The 15770-nt window shown below is 41.7% G+C and overlaps 1 protein-coding gene across 1 annotated transcript in view; it reads right to left on the bottom strand.

The window, feature by feature from the left end:
* LOC126354568 (uncharacterized) overlaps nt 1-15770 on the bottom strand; it is a 1114027-nt gene that overhangs the window by 165563 nt on the left and 932694 nt on the right. Inside the window, exon 16 of the mRNA XM_050004313.1 lies at nt 2357-2560. Within this exon, the coding sequence (XP_049860270.1) occupies nt 2357-2560 (204 nt within the window). The remainder of the gene's footprint in view (nt 1-2356; nt 2561-15770) is intronic.

The raw sequence follows: 15770 nt of genomic DNA, 5'->3' as shown, positions 1-15770 counted from the left end.
AATGGCGCTAGAAGTGCCACTATGCGGATGCAAATCAGGTTTGCATTAACAACGTGCTGTAATGGTCACGAGTGACTGCTACTTTTCAGATTGGATATGGTGAGTTGATGCTAGTCAAGAATGCCCTTACGACGACAAAGATGTTATCGTAAACACCTCAATGAGTTTGAAAAAGCTGGCTGTACATTCTGCAGTACTGGCAGCAGCAGTGATGAGAATGTACAGTGACAAGAAGACTGGGCTCTGGACAGACATGTGGCACTACCGAGAGAGAAGAGCATCTGGCCCTGCCACTTCACACTGTAACTGCAGCAGCAACTTGAGCAGCAGTTGGTACCAGAGTGACACAGTCAACTGTTAAAAATTGGTTACTTCGAGACCACCTATGAGCCAGATGCCCTGTACCCCACATTCGACGGACCTCAGAACACTGCCGTTCGAGACTTCAGTTGTGTCGAATGAGAGCTCATTGGAAAGCAGGGTGGTGTCTGTTGTGTTTTCTGATGAAAGCTGTTTCTGCCTCCGTGTCTATGACAGCCGTGTGTTAGAAAGAAATCAGTTGACGGACTGCAACCATCCCATCTGTATGCTAGACACACAGGCCCCAAACCTGGAGTTGCGGTGTGGGGTGCAATTTTGTATGGCAGCAGGAATATTCTTGTGATTATCCCACGCACCCTGACCAAAAAACTGTGCACCAGTCTGGTGATTCGACCTGTAGTGCTGCCGTTTATGAACAGCATTCCAGATGGTGTTTTCCAAGAGGATAATTCTTACCAACACATTTCTGTTGTAACCCAACACAGTCTACACAGTGTCGACATGTTGCCTCGGCCTGTTTGGTCACCAGATCTGTCACCAACCGGCACATCTGGGACATCTTTGGACAACAACTCCAGCATCATCCACAACCGGAATTAACAGTCCCTGTACTGACCGACCAAGCGCTAAAGGCACGTGACTCCGTCCCACAAATTGAATTCTGGCACCTGTACGATGCAATGCATGCACATTTCCATGCTCGCATTCAATATTCTTGCGGTTACACTGACTATTAATGCACCAGCATTTGACAGTTGCAATTCCGTTTCTCACACTCACATTAACTTGTAAATTTGCAATGTTAATCACTTAAATATGTTACCTGCACAAATACATTCCCGAAATTACATTATTCTACACTAATCTTTTTGGTGGTACAATTTTTTTTCCATTAATGTATATACGCTGCAAACCACTGAAGAGCACGGCAGAGGGTATATGGCAATGAATGGCATTTTAGGGTTCCTTCCCATCCTAAATGTGTATAGAGCACAGGAAGAACGACAGGTTAAATGTCTCTGTGAGAACTGTAGTTAGTCTAATTTAGTCTTCACGGTCCCTATAAAAGCAATACATAGGTGACTGAATAGCTCTCTATTTTTTTTTAATTTAATGTTGGTCGTGAGATTCTGTAAGTAAGCTTATGCAGGAAAATTTGGGTCATCTTCAAGTTTCTGCCAGTTGCTTTACAGTGACTGTATACCGTGAGAATTGCATTTAACGAGGGTGCAAGCATTAAAGAGGTAACACTTGCTGCTGGATATTTTGCAGTAAGGCATGCTGAGTTTGTATGGTTATACTAACAATAAACGGGCTTAAACGGATGGGTAGTAATGGTGGACTACCAGACCTCTGCAACAAACTCTTGTCTGTGGATCAAGCTCATACAGTGTCCCTCTCCCGATGTCCCTTGTGAGGAGTGGCTTTTCGAATCAGCATCCCTCACTAAGTCTCGGGTTTGTGGTTGTTTGTAAGTGACTGTGAAGAATTCATTACAACCACAAAAATATGAATCTGAAACAGAAGGTCCAGCTGCAAATGTTTTAGCAGGTCCACTATACAGTTTTACCTGTTTACATTTTCATCAACATGCACAGCTAGATCTTTTTCTCCCCCATTTATTACGTCTTGTTGGTATACTAGGTTAATAGGAGGTGGCATATTTTTGACAATATAAAAGTAGACGAGATGGATCCCCCCAAAAATTTAAAGGTATCCCACTTGTGCAAAACCAATCAGAAACTTGCCAAAAATTTCCATGCACAATTTTTCCTGTTGTCAGCTGCACACCTTATCGAACCACGTGGGACTCCCATCGTAACTCCTCCCCACGCATATGATTGCGTCCCTCTCCGTATTACCCCAACAGCTTGCAAAAATGATGCACCCTGCTTTACCGAGAAACTTTCAATCCAGTCGAAAACTTTCTATTCTACCCCTTTTGGCGCATTTTTGTTTAAAAAAGAAGATGATCGGTACGATCTGCGTGGGTTGGCAGCCGACGAAGTGCTAGTGAGAGCAGTGGCGGGCGCACCTGTCGGCGATGGAGGCGCCGGACAAGTGATGCAGGTCGGCGGCCATGGGCTGCGTGCTGCTGCGCTGCAGGCCGGCGGGGGCGGCTGTGGCGGTGGGCGGCGTGGCCGGCGCCTGCTGGACGCACGGCTGGCTGCGGCTCTTGGCCAGCGCCGGGCCCGCGGGCGGCAGCTGCTCCCCGGCCTGCTGGCTCGACGAGCCCGACCTGCGCACCGCCCACCAAACGTGAATGACACACCGAGTGTGCAAGTTACAGTTCTTACGCACGTCAGAGATAAAATCAGTTTACAACACCTGCTTACGCTGATTGCATTACTGCACTAGTCAGATTTTATGTAACACGTTATTTGTTGTTAATAATGCTTTCCATAAATATTACAAAAAAAAGCGGACAAGATAAAAAAACAGTTCCCGGTTTTTCCGGTTACAAAATACCGTACACTTTCTCTCTGATAAAAATACACTATACCCTGTGTGAAAGTACGTGTTTTTCCTTGTTAAGTGACATATACAAGGGTGATTCAAATGCGAACCTTTAAAGTACCATAAAACTTGGAAAAGTTGTGTGATTAAGTTGGTAGGTGGCAGTAGGCTTCCTTGAGGTACAGAAACTGACCGATAGGTGGCAGGGTGATGCTACTACGCAGGACAACATGGCTGCCCCGCTGTCAACAAGCACCGCGATTGAGCAACGATCTGTGATGCGTTTTTTTTTATGTAGTGAAGGTTTCACACCAATCGGAATTCATCCCAGAACGATGGCACACTGCATTGATACATGTTTGTCGTTGCAGCAAGTAATCAAGTGGTGTAGAAAGTTTAACAGCGTTGTAACTTCTGCGGAGAATCCCCCACGACCGGGGCAGGCTCATCGACAGTGGCTGACGAGAATATTCATAAGTGGAGGAGCTTGTAAAGGAGAACAGACGCGTAACTCTTTAGGAAGCAGCCATACGTTTGAACATTATAACTGGTTCAGAGCAAAACGTTGTTCACAATGTACAGCGCTTCAGTAATGGGTCTGCAAGATGGATGCCACATCACTCGACTGCCGAACTGAAATACCATCATGTCGATGGCTGCGAAGAACTTTTGCATCATTTCCATGTCGAAAGTGACGCGTTTCTGAAAAAAATTGTTACAAGCGATGCGACACAGCCACCAACAGAAAAAGAAGGACAATCGAGGAATGACGCCACAGCTCATCGCCGGCACTCGACAGTCTGCTGGAAAAGTCCCGTTCGTTCTCTTCTGAGATGTGAATGGAGTGATTTTGTAGCATTACAAGAATAAGGGAGTAACGATAGCCAGGACTTCTGATTCAGAAATGCTGGAAAGTTAACTGCGGGAGTAAATGACAAGAACTTCTGACTTCGAGAGTATTGCAACAGCATGACAACGCCTGACTGCAAACAGCCCATAAGACAGTTGAGACTATTCAGGAAATTAAATTTGAATGTTTAGTACATCCTCCTTACTCACTCTGGTACATCATCCTAACTCACTAGACCTTGCTCCTTGTGATGTTCATTTGTTCGACATACTCAAACGTGCGGCAGGAGGCAGGAATTCCAATGGAGAGGTGGAAACAGTGCTGTGCTACACACACAATCAAAAGAATTCTTTCATCATGGTATCTATGCACTTCTGAAGTGGTGGAATACGTATATTCAACTTCAGCTAACTTGAAAAATGGCATGTAAACTTTATGTTCATTGCTACAATTAAAAACATTATAGAACTTTTAAGACTTTCATTTGAATCACCCTCTACTTTTCATTGGAGCTATAAAAGCTGTCAATCCTTTGAAATACAAAGATTTTATACACTGGCACAGAACTTCCCGACACACTAGGAAAAGATACCCAGCAAAAAGGCAGCGCGTTTGGGAAAGATCTTTGATTCACAGCGACAGGTACACTGCAAGTTTTCGTATTACAGAAGTATCAATACGAATTGCACCAAATACAGCATGGTACCTTCCCAAACACTGAGATCGAGATAGCGATGCACCACTGAGATCGAGATAGCGATGCACTTTGGCCAGTTATTCCTAGCTCACGTCACGTGATCTCGCCAGGCAATGACTGACAGATATTCAGAGCGTAGGATAGACACATGATGTAGTCAGACAATAGCAACTTTATTGTTAATTAGCGCGAAACACGAATAGGAACAGTTAACGGTTTGAATTAATGAACATACGGTACAGATGCAAGAAAATATTGTCATCTTTTTAGTGTGTGTTAACGTTTAGCTTAAGATATATCAAACACAAATTTGCTAGTGAAGTTTCAAGCAATGGCATAAATGGCTGGTCTTCTGCGCTTAAATTTTTTGTACGCGACTGCCCTCAAAGTGCTACGTTTTTGAATGAGAATCAAACGCTCCGCGATATAAGAAATTCATCGCACGTTCTCACACGTAACGTAAGCCATCTTTTTAGACATGGCTGCACTTCAACAACGGTTGCAGAATAGCAGGAGAGCAAGATAGCCGACCAGATGCAATTAATGGTGGTTTTCAATTAACTTTAACCGTGGTTCAATAATTTAAACCCGTCTTCTTCAGAAGGGCAAAAAACAAACTTCGCATTAGCAGTCAATTGGTAAGGCGATCTAACATCTCCACATGAAATGTGTTGGCAATGATCTCTACATCCATTTGTAAAAGTAGAGGCCTCTGAAATTAAGGGCTTGTCCATCAGTAAAATGAATCACATGAAGTGCCAGACCATATTAAGAGCTACAAGCGCACTCACGAGTCGGCATGTAGCTCTTAACGTGGTCTGGCATTTTATGTGATTGATTTAGATCGTTGCCGACTGGTGGGTTGATTTATTCACCTGCGGTAATTCATCTTGCGTAAAAGGAAATTTATTTTGAAAGTAACGCTTTTGAAACCACCATTCGCAGTAGTTTCCCGCGACCTGTTAGAAACGTATACAGTTTTGACGTCACGCGCTCATCGAAAGCAGTTCGTTGTTACTAAGTATTGCCCGTCTTCGTCCGAATGACACATTTTGTTGTCGGCAGACGCTTCTGTGTGCACTGTGTTTTTCTGTTATAAATGGCTTTTTTCCCTCTGCAACTAATGGTTTTTGAATGTTGCTCTTCCTTTTATGTTTTACTGCTGCAGTATTATTCTGCACTAGCGAGCTGAAGTAAAATTCTTTGTTAAAGTATCAGATCTTACCATTCAAAATTAGACAAATTTATCTGAAAACTAAAACAATGCAAATCTTTCGGGTTTTTTCCAGTTCTTCCGGGGCGTGTACAGCCTGATTACGTATATTCCACATCTCCTAAACCGCTGGACCGGCCTTTGTACACATACCACTTACTGTTTGGAAAGAATCACTAAATGTTAAGGAAGGAGGTGGGAACAAAAAGAAAACAGTGGGGCAGTATAGCCCACGACGCGCAAATACCCATACTTTCGTCATCGGGTATTTGAGAAAGAGACCACTTAGATACTTTCAACAAAATTTACAAACAATTTTAAACCTTTACGAAACTCTTTCTCGACGACGCCCCCCACACAATGATGAAATACGTTTATCACTTGAAGTTTGTCACATGAGGTGAAAGTAGCTTTCTCCACAAACAACAAACTACAAAAAAACTAGCCTACACACTGAACAATAAAAAGATAAATTCTCAGCCTCAGGAATAAACAAAATAACATGTAAATTTCGCCCAAGCTACTACATAGGACAAATTGCCGGGAATGTTCAAATTAGATACACTGAACACATCAACTGTTACACGAACAACCAATTTACAAAATCAGCAATGGCAACACACATAAGGAACACTGGACACCCATTCGAAAACATGGAAGATTTTAAGATACTCCGCCTCATTAAAAATCTCATACAATGGTTTTAATGGAGGAGCGTAGTTTTGGGCGTCACAGGAAACAAGGTGGTCAGTGAATCAGTTAATTTCTTCTAATGTTTTTCCTGCATATGATAAGTGTGAAAATTTTCATAAATATGTACATTTTCTCAAGAGGAAAGGAAATCGATAATTTAGTAATCAATAGTCGTAAAAAAAATACAGTGTAAGTGATGATTTGCGCGTGTGTGATTTCTGTAAAACGAAGGAGGCAAAAAAGCCTGTACGTAAACAAACAAAAATAGCATTCCTAACATTAGGATTTATAAATATCCCTCAGCAATTCAGTATGTCCTATTTTCCGATTTCAGTCTAAGACGCAAGAGAGGCAGAAAAGCATACATGCAATCACGACCAAACATGTACCATGTAGTAGTAGTAGTAGTAGTAGTAGTAGTAGCAGCAGCAGCAGCAGCAACAGCAGCAGCAGCTTTATTCAACCGTAGATCTCTTTTTACAAGAATATAGAACATGCCAAAGTATTTACGAGTTGAGACCAATTTAAAATAAGCTAATTCGTATACACATACATTTAGAGACTTCTAGTTAGAGACAATCATTAGATTTGCTCCTCTGATATACAATACTTCTTTTACAAATAACGTATTAAATAATGTAATGCCACGCTGTTCACTCATATCTCACTATCAGTCACTGCACGGACACTCTATACACGCATTGTTTCATTACACTTCAGTAACCACACACACACACACACACACACACACACACACACACACACTATTTGCTATCCTGAAAAACTGGGTCAGCATCCCTCTAGAATGGGTAAGATGTTGAGCACAGAAAGAGGAAGTACTGTGCTATGCATAGCTTGGGGTAAGTTTTTCTAGAAAAGCAAAAAAAGGAGGAAAAAACAGTGTGGAGGTGTTATGTGGAATGTTTATAATCATTATTATTGTTTATTTGTATTACTTTTTTACCAAACCCCTACTCTGTTTTATCTAAGTAGTCCTTCAATGTATAAAATGTGTTGCATAATAGGTACGTTATAGGTGCCTTTTTAAATAAGTGTTTTTTTTTTGCAATTTCTTTAATCTCTTTGGTAATTTATTGTACAGTTTTATCCCTTTGTAGAATATGCTGTTTTGAGTTTTATGTTTATTTTTTCTTGGTAAACGTAAGTTGAGTCTAGCTCTTGTTCCACGGTCATGGACAGAGCCCTTTGTGCAATAATTTCCAATGTTATTTTTGACGTGTACAACTGACTGGTAAATGTAAAATCCCCAGAGTTTTGAACAGATCTTTACAATGAGCTCGACTACTATTTTTGATTATTATTCTTATGGCTCTATTCTGGAGTTTGAAAATTGTGTTCATATTTTGCGCATTTGTTTCCCAAAAAAGGAATGCCATCGCTAAGAATTGAGTGTAGATATGAATAGTATGTAACTAGTAGACACTGTACGTTACACACAGCTGACAGGATTCTAAGAACATAACATGCTGATATTCTGTTTGCAAGTACCTTTGCGTGTTCACACTTCTTCAGCTGAGAATCAATATTCATTCCTAGAAATTTTGCATTTTTTACACGGTCTATACAGGTGCAATCTACATTTAATTTAACATTGTCATTTTCCCTCTTCAAACTGAAATTCATGGCATTAGATCTTTTATGTTCAATATCACTTTACTGCTTATTGACCAACCGTAAACAAATGCACTTGAAGATGAGAATAAATTCTCGGAACGCGTTGTGCTAACAACCAAAAATAAGTAACTGGTGGAGCTTTCATTATATCTATCATGAGTGACTCAGCTGCAGGCTTTGTCAAAACATCTAATAAGAAGTGAACCCTTCTGCTCACAAATAGAAGTATACTTGTCTCTGTATATGGCTAACAGCAGAGGGAGGGAGGGGGGCAGTTGAAAGGGAGATGATTGAACAAGCACCTTGGCTGGATCAACTAAAAAACCGCAAAAGGATCTAAATGGCCAATGTTCTTGGGAAACGCTTGCGGTCGTACGTGACACATTACATAACTTGGCCGCTACACAATGAGTGACTTTACCGAAACGTCTCTGCAAATAGGTTAATTGCTGTATACGAGCTGGTAGATGACTTAAATCTGCCCTGACATGCAAACTATGAATAGACGTGGTAGTATTATTTACCTCTCGCAATGGACAGACGGTTATAGTCATTTCATCAAAATGCTGTCTTGCAACAGCATTTCAACAGATCAATCTTAACTGACCTTAGTAAATGAACGGTTTCTTTCCAGTGCAGTACGAAAGGTTTTTGCTTGAAACAAATAACTGCAATGCTAGTCGCATTTATTACATAGAAAAAAAACCTAAATTTCAATTGCAACGCTTTTGATAAACAATCCTCTGAAACTTAAATCTACTGTTGTATAATCTTGACTTTGACTAATAACGTCGTTTTTTAGATTGTAAAAGCTACAACTTAAATGTTCTCATTTTATGTATTTTACAAATGCGCCGTATACATACGCCTAGCGTCCAGTGCTTCATTTCACGAAAGCCAAAATTAGTCGCTAAGCACAATGTGAATTCACTGTACGAACGATATTTGTGTAAAAAATGAGACCGTACTTCAAATAACAAGGGCAATTCTACAGAAATAGAGTAGTGTTTTAGCATGACTTATTTTCTAATTTTCAGTCGCAATATTATTTCTATTTCGTTTATGAAAGAGATTTTGTAGTAAAATAGTAGAAAACGTTATATTTTACAATTAAGTTTATCAGGACAGCCACAAGTCCTCATAAATTTAATTTCAACAGCCGCTATTCCCCTGCAGGCAATGCCTCCTCTTGCCAGATTAACTTTTTCTATGTTAAGAACGAAGAAGAAATTGAGTCCTGTTAAATCACGATCGGTTTGGCTTTAGAAGTAAAAGCACCAGAGAGGCTGTTCTACGTTGCGGTTTATAACGGAGGCACGACTGAAGAAAAATAAAGACACGTTCATAGAGTCTATCGACCTAGAAAAAGCGCTCGACTTTGTCAGATGGTGCAAAATGTTCGAAATTCTGACGAATCTATGGGTAAACTATAGAAGATGTGCAAGAAACAAGAGGGGGGAAATAGAACTCGACAATCAAGAACGAAGTGCTCGATAACTGGGCACTTTTTGGTGTTTTGACGTAGCTATACGTGAAGTAGAATTAAACATTAACATAACTGCAAGTTGTACAAACATTTTAATATTATTTGATGTTTTATGATGCATGACATAATTTTTGCTTATCGGAGTGACATTTCTAAATCTATAGCATCTATTTCATATAAACATTTCTCAGTACCAACATCTGAAAGCTAGAGATATCAGCTCTTATAAATTGACTAAAACAGTATGCTGAAGTAGCACTTCTGCCCTTATATTAGGGAATGAATGCTTTGCTTTTGAAATCCGTCCACAGAGAGGGAATTACGAACCGAGAACTATTTTTCTTTGGACGAGGACGGAGACGACTTTGTTGTGTCTTTTACCCGGAGTAATTATGGAGCAGCTGAGAATCGTTATATCTAGAATGGTTTCCCATCGCATCACAAATTTACTCTTGTACCGTTGTAACACTAAGACATTAGTGAATTTCACAGAAAATACCAAGGAAAATAAAACGAATGGATACTTGGTGATTATAACTTGGTAAACTCACAAGAGGAAGTAAAGCGGGAAATATGATTTTGTAGACCGAATGTTAGTGTTTATTATAAGACGTTCTTGAACAACGCCGAATCTTTTTTACTTAAACGGACATTTCATTTATCACTTACGTTTAACAGTGTAATTCCTTGTAGACATCACTGTGATGTTATTTTAAAATGATTAATTAGAGACTCTTTTTGAGATTTTGAATATCATTTATAAATATTTGATCTAATAAAGATGTGATTTTTCTTGAATTTTAAGACCAACAAAAATGGAACGTCACATGAAAAACTTTAAGAGGAGTCCTTATGCCTTCCAGCAATTTGACTTGTCAAGTCAATTTTTCTGAACATAAGACGTCATTTCCTGTTCCGACGACATCTCTGCATTGTGAACGCACACGAGTACTGAATCGCCCGCTACCAAGTCTTCAACTAAACCAAGTAGCTGGCCTAATTTCCGGCAAGCACTTGCTCCGTTCACTAGGCGTCAACCCTGGAGTGTACCGCAGACACTTTATTTGGCCCACCACGAGCAAGATCAGACCGACTCAAGTCACAAGCAATTGCTGCTTAAGGAACCTGCTTCGATTCCTACAGTTCCACACAGGCACACCGTCAGTTATAACAAGAACCAACAGAATCAGAAAAATATTGGATCTGCTCGAGTCTACGGTCGTGCATTTATTTTCTCAGTTTCGGTACCAAGCACCATTATAACGCAATCCTCCCCCCCCCCCCCCCCAAATGAAAAACATGAAAGCGCACCATTAAAACATACTTCAGAAAACATCTGTACAAGATTTTTTTCTGTGGTAGCTAAAATATAGGCAGGCAGTCGTAAAATCGTTTAGCCAACAAGATCTGTATCTGTAGTTACAAGTAAAAGCCAAGAATATGCATTAAATACAGACGATTGGACAAAAATATGGAAACAAGCCCAGAAATGCAAGCGTGGACACGAAAGCGGATGTTAGCCAAACCTGCATCATGCACAGCTGTATCTGACCACGAACGGGACCTGTGCAATGTCCTCAACACCTTGCAAGTGTCAGCCATAACCAGAACAGTGTTCTGTAATGTATTAAATGCTTTACGTCGGAACTACGTAAATTCTGACGTGGGCAAATTGTTGGTGCTTGTGTGGTGGATGGTTCTGTAATCAAAGGAGCTGAAATGTCTGATGTTTCAAGCGTCACTGTATCTAGATTCACACTGCCTACAGAGGAAGCCTTAAGACATCCGCTAAGGCACAACGGGGGCGAAAGTGTGTGTTCAGTGAACGTTTCGGATGGTCACTGATGAGGGTTATGACGGAAAATAAGATGACGACAGCACCGAAAGCCACTGCAGAACTGAATGTCACAGTCGCGAATCCTGTCAGCGTCAAAACAACACGAAGGGAACTCGATAATCAGGGAAATGCAGGTCGAGCTAGAATTCCAAAACCACTCAATAGTGATGCAAATGTCCGTAACAGGAAAACGTGGTGCTGAAACCATAAAAACTCGATTTTGGAACAATGGATAAAACCATTTGATCGGATGAGCCTTGTTGTCCTCTGTTCTCAACTTCCGGCCGAATTTACGTCCCAAGAATGAAACATGGCGGAGGTTCGGTGATGATTTGGGCTGTCATATGGTGGTTTCCATGGGCCCCACGGCTGTTCCGCAAGGTCGCTTTGCTGTAAAGGATTATGTGCCCAGGTTGGCTGACGAGAGCCATTCCCTGGTACAGTGTTGTTCCTCACTGGTGATGCTGTGTTCCGAGACGACAGGGCCCCTCTTCCCATAGCTCGCATCTTCCGGGACTGGTTTTGTGAGCACGAGAATGACTTGTCGCACGTACATTGGCCACCACAGTCAATATCAATATTATTGAGCCTTTGTGGTCTACTTTTAAGGGAAAGGTGTGTCATAGCTAGCTACTTCCATCATCGTAATCTAAACTTACCTCCATCGTCGTTATCTAAACTTACCTCCATCGTCGTTATCTAAACTTGCTACTATTTTGCAGGAAGAACGGTATAATATTTCCTTAAAAACCACCTAGGACCTGTATTTATCCGTTCCGAAATGACTCAAGGCTGTTTTAAAGGAGAATGGTTTTTGTACACCGTATTAGATATGGTTGTCTGTTGTCTGTCTGATGTTTCCATAATTTTGACCACTCCTTGTAGCCCCGCCCATGTAAAGATTTAAAAGGAGTCACCATATTAGAGATAGGAAATAAAATTTGATATCTTAACATCTACATCTACATGATCACTCTGCAATTCACATTTAAGTGCTTGGCAGAGGGTTCATCGAACCACAATCATACTATCTCTCTACCATTCCACTCCCGAACAGCGAGCGGGAAAAACGAACACCTAAACCTTTCTGTTCGAGCTCTGATTTATTTTATTTTGATGATCATTCCTACCCATGTAGGTTGCGCTCAACAAAATATTTTCGCATTCGGAAGAGAAAGTTGGTGAAATTTCGTAAATAGATCTCGCCGCGGCGAAAAACGTCTTTGCTTTAATCACTTCCACCCCAACTCGCGTATCATATCTGCCACACTCTCTCCCCTATTACATGATAATAAAAAACGAGCTGCCCTTTTTTTCACCCTTTCGATGTCCTCCGTCAATCCCACCTGGTAAGGATCCCACACCGCGCAGCAATATTCTAAGAGGACGAACGAGTGTAGTGTAAGCTGTCTCTTTAGTGGACTTGTTGCATCTTTTAAGTATCCTGCCAATGAAACTCAACATTTGGCTCGCCTTCCCCACAATATTATCTATGTGGTCTTTCCAACTGAAGTTGTTCGTTATTTTAACACCCAGGTACTTAGTTGAATTGACAGCCTTGAGAATTGTACTATTTATCGAGTAATCAAATTCCAACGGATTTCTTTTGGAACTCATATGGATCACCTCACACTTCGTTATTTAGCGTCAAATGCCACCTGCCACACCATACAGCAATCTTTTCTAAATCGCTTTGCAACTGATACTGGTCTTCGGATGACCGTAGTAGACGGTAAATTACAGCATAATCTGCGAACAACCTAAGAGAACTGCTCAGATTGTCACCCAGGTCATTTATATAGATCAGGAACAGCAGAGGTCCCAGGACGCTTCCCTGGGGAACAGCTGATATCACGTCAGTTTTACTCGATGATTTGCCGTGTATTACTACGAGCTGCGATCTTCCTGACAGGAATTCACGAATCCAGTCGCACAACTGAGACGATACCCCATAGGCCCGCAGCATGATTAGAAGTCGCTTGTGAGGAACGGTGTCAAAAGCTTTCCGGAAATCTAGAAATACGGAATCAACTTGAGATCCCCTGTCGATAGCGGCCTTTACTTCGTTTTTGGAAAGTACTTTTTATTTATAGTTGTTCTGATGGCATTTAGTGCACCTGAAAGTTCACCAGTGTGGATTCAGAAGAGTCATCAGAACTAAAAATCTAAAAGAGACAAAAATACTAAATTACTACACACATAAAAAAGTTTTGCATCACCCCGGTTCTCAGAACTCCTGAAGACAAATGTTGACTTTGGATACTGTATCACAGACACAGTCCCTTTGACTGTTCAGAGATGTCACTAAGCCTGCCCAGATATGTAAACAACCATGCATGAGCAGCGCCTATTAGACGGAGGGGCTCCGGCAACCGATCGGTTCCAGTCATTCCGCCAGGGAGGAGGTACACGGCTCGTGTTGTCTGTAGTTCAACCATGCCTAGACGGTCAATACTGCGGATCGATCGCATCCGCATTGTTACTTTGTGCCAGGAAGGGCTCTCAACAAGGGAAATGTCCAGGCGTCTCGAAGTGAACCAAAGAGATGTTGTTCGGACATGGAGCAGATACAGAGAGACATGAATTGTGGCTGAAATGACTCGCTCAGACCGGACTAGGGCTACTACTGCAGTGGAAGACCGCTACCAATGGATTATGGTTCGGAGGAACCCTGACAGCAACGCCACTGTGTTGAATAATGCTTTCCGTGCAGCCACAGGACGTTGTGTTACGAATCAAACTGTGGGAAATAGGCTGAATGATGAGCAACTTCACTCCCGACGGCCACGATGAGGTCCATCTTGCAGCGCGGTACAACATGCCACATGGACCGTTCAGGATTGGCATCACGTTCTCTTCACCGACGAGTGTCGCAAATGCCTTCAGCCAGACAATCGTCGGAGACGTGTTTGGAGGCAGTGAAGCAAGGTGGAGGTTCCCTCCTGTTTTGGGCTGGCGTTATGTGGGGCCAACGTACGCCGCTGGTGGTCATGGAAGGCATATTCGCGGGGCATTAGTCTTCAGGGACGACAATTCGCGCCCACATCGTGCACATTTTGTGAGTGACTTCCTTCAGGATAACGACATCGCTCGACTAGAGTGCCCAGTTTCTTCACCAGACATGAACTCTATTGAACATGGCTGGGATAGATTGAGGGATCTAGGCCGAATCGCCGTTGACGAGTACGACAACCTGGACCAATAGGGCCTTGATGAACTAGTGGATAGTATGCCACGATGAATACAGGGGTGCATCAATGCAAGAGGACGTGCTACTGTGTATTAAATGTACCGGTGTGTACAGCAATCTGGACCACCACCTCTGAAGGTCTCGCTGTATGGTGGTACATCATGCAATGTGTAGTTTTCATGACCAATAGAAAGGGCGGAAATGATATTTATGTTGATCTCTGTTCCAATTTTTTGGGCAGGTTCCGGAACTCTCGCAACTGGAGTGATGCAAAACTTTTTTTGGTGTGTATATTAAACACAAGAAGGTACAAAATATTTAAAAAGTGCAAGATGAGAATAAAACTACACATGGAATCTCGTTACGAAAATATTACGTCAAATGGGGATCTAGCGAGCAACTCCCCACCCCCCCTCCCCTTCCCAACGCGTCTCCAGTTGGTCACTTAAGACTGCCTTTGCTGTTCATGTGCTCTGAGAGTGCATGGTACTGAAACCGATAGCCGTTTCAGAACATAAAAAGTGTGACTGTGGATGAAAGCTTTTTTCCGTGAGAAACAACCGGTTTTCGGTTATATCTATTTTTTTTCAACCCCAGTTTAAGCTGAGTGTTAAAACCGCTATAGTAACTGGTTTCAAAACTAGCCCGATTTTAGGTTTTTTGTTCGTGTTATTTCCTGTAATAAACGTACAAATCGAACAAAGACTGAAAAATTTTGACTCCCTCGATTTTGAGATACACAGAAGCAAAAGGCGAATAAAAGAAAACTTTGTCAGTCGACGTTCGCTGCTTTTGTCTAAAAGTGATAAGGAGTTGAATACTACAAAAAACTACCAGTATTATCCTATTGATTCTAATTTTTTGAAGCTGCTCAAAAATGATGTTATGATGGAAGATCATACTCTTATTTTGGGTATTACGAATAGTCAGCACTGTACAGCGAAATTTGATGTTGTAGAACTCTGTTTTTCATGTTAATTTGCTTTCAAAAGCTACAAGCAGATTAAGGCGTAGTACGCAGACACAGGCAACAAATCAGCTACTTTACATTTTCTTTGTAAACTATTTTCCTTATATAATGTTGCAAGTTTGTTGTGGCTCATTCTGTTCTTAATCTTTTAAAGCAAATTGGGCAGTATATTTCATTGATACCACATCACCTAAAATAGTTCCCAGAACTAATGTCCGGCGACTACAGTCAGAAACTACCACACAGACCAGATGGGGCAATGTCGCACACTGCATGTACACGCGTACCATCCAATAGGCCACGAAAGGGTACATTATTGTCTCAGCACTGATGAAACGCGGCCGCTGTGACGGAGCGGTTCTAGGCGTTTCAGTCCGGAACCGCGCTGCTGCTACGGTCGCAGGTTCGAATCGTGCCTCGG

This window comes from Schistocerca gregaria, chromosome 3 (assembly GCF_023897955.1).
Source record: "Schistocerca gregaria isolate iqSchGreg1 chromosome 3, iqSchGreg1.2, whole genome shotgun sequence".
NCBI classification, from domain to species: Eukaryota; Metazoa; Arthropoda; class Insecta; order Orthoptera; family Acrididae; genus Schistocerca; species Schistocerca gregaria.
This window is presented reverse-complemented; position numbering and strand designations above follow the sequence as displayed.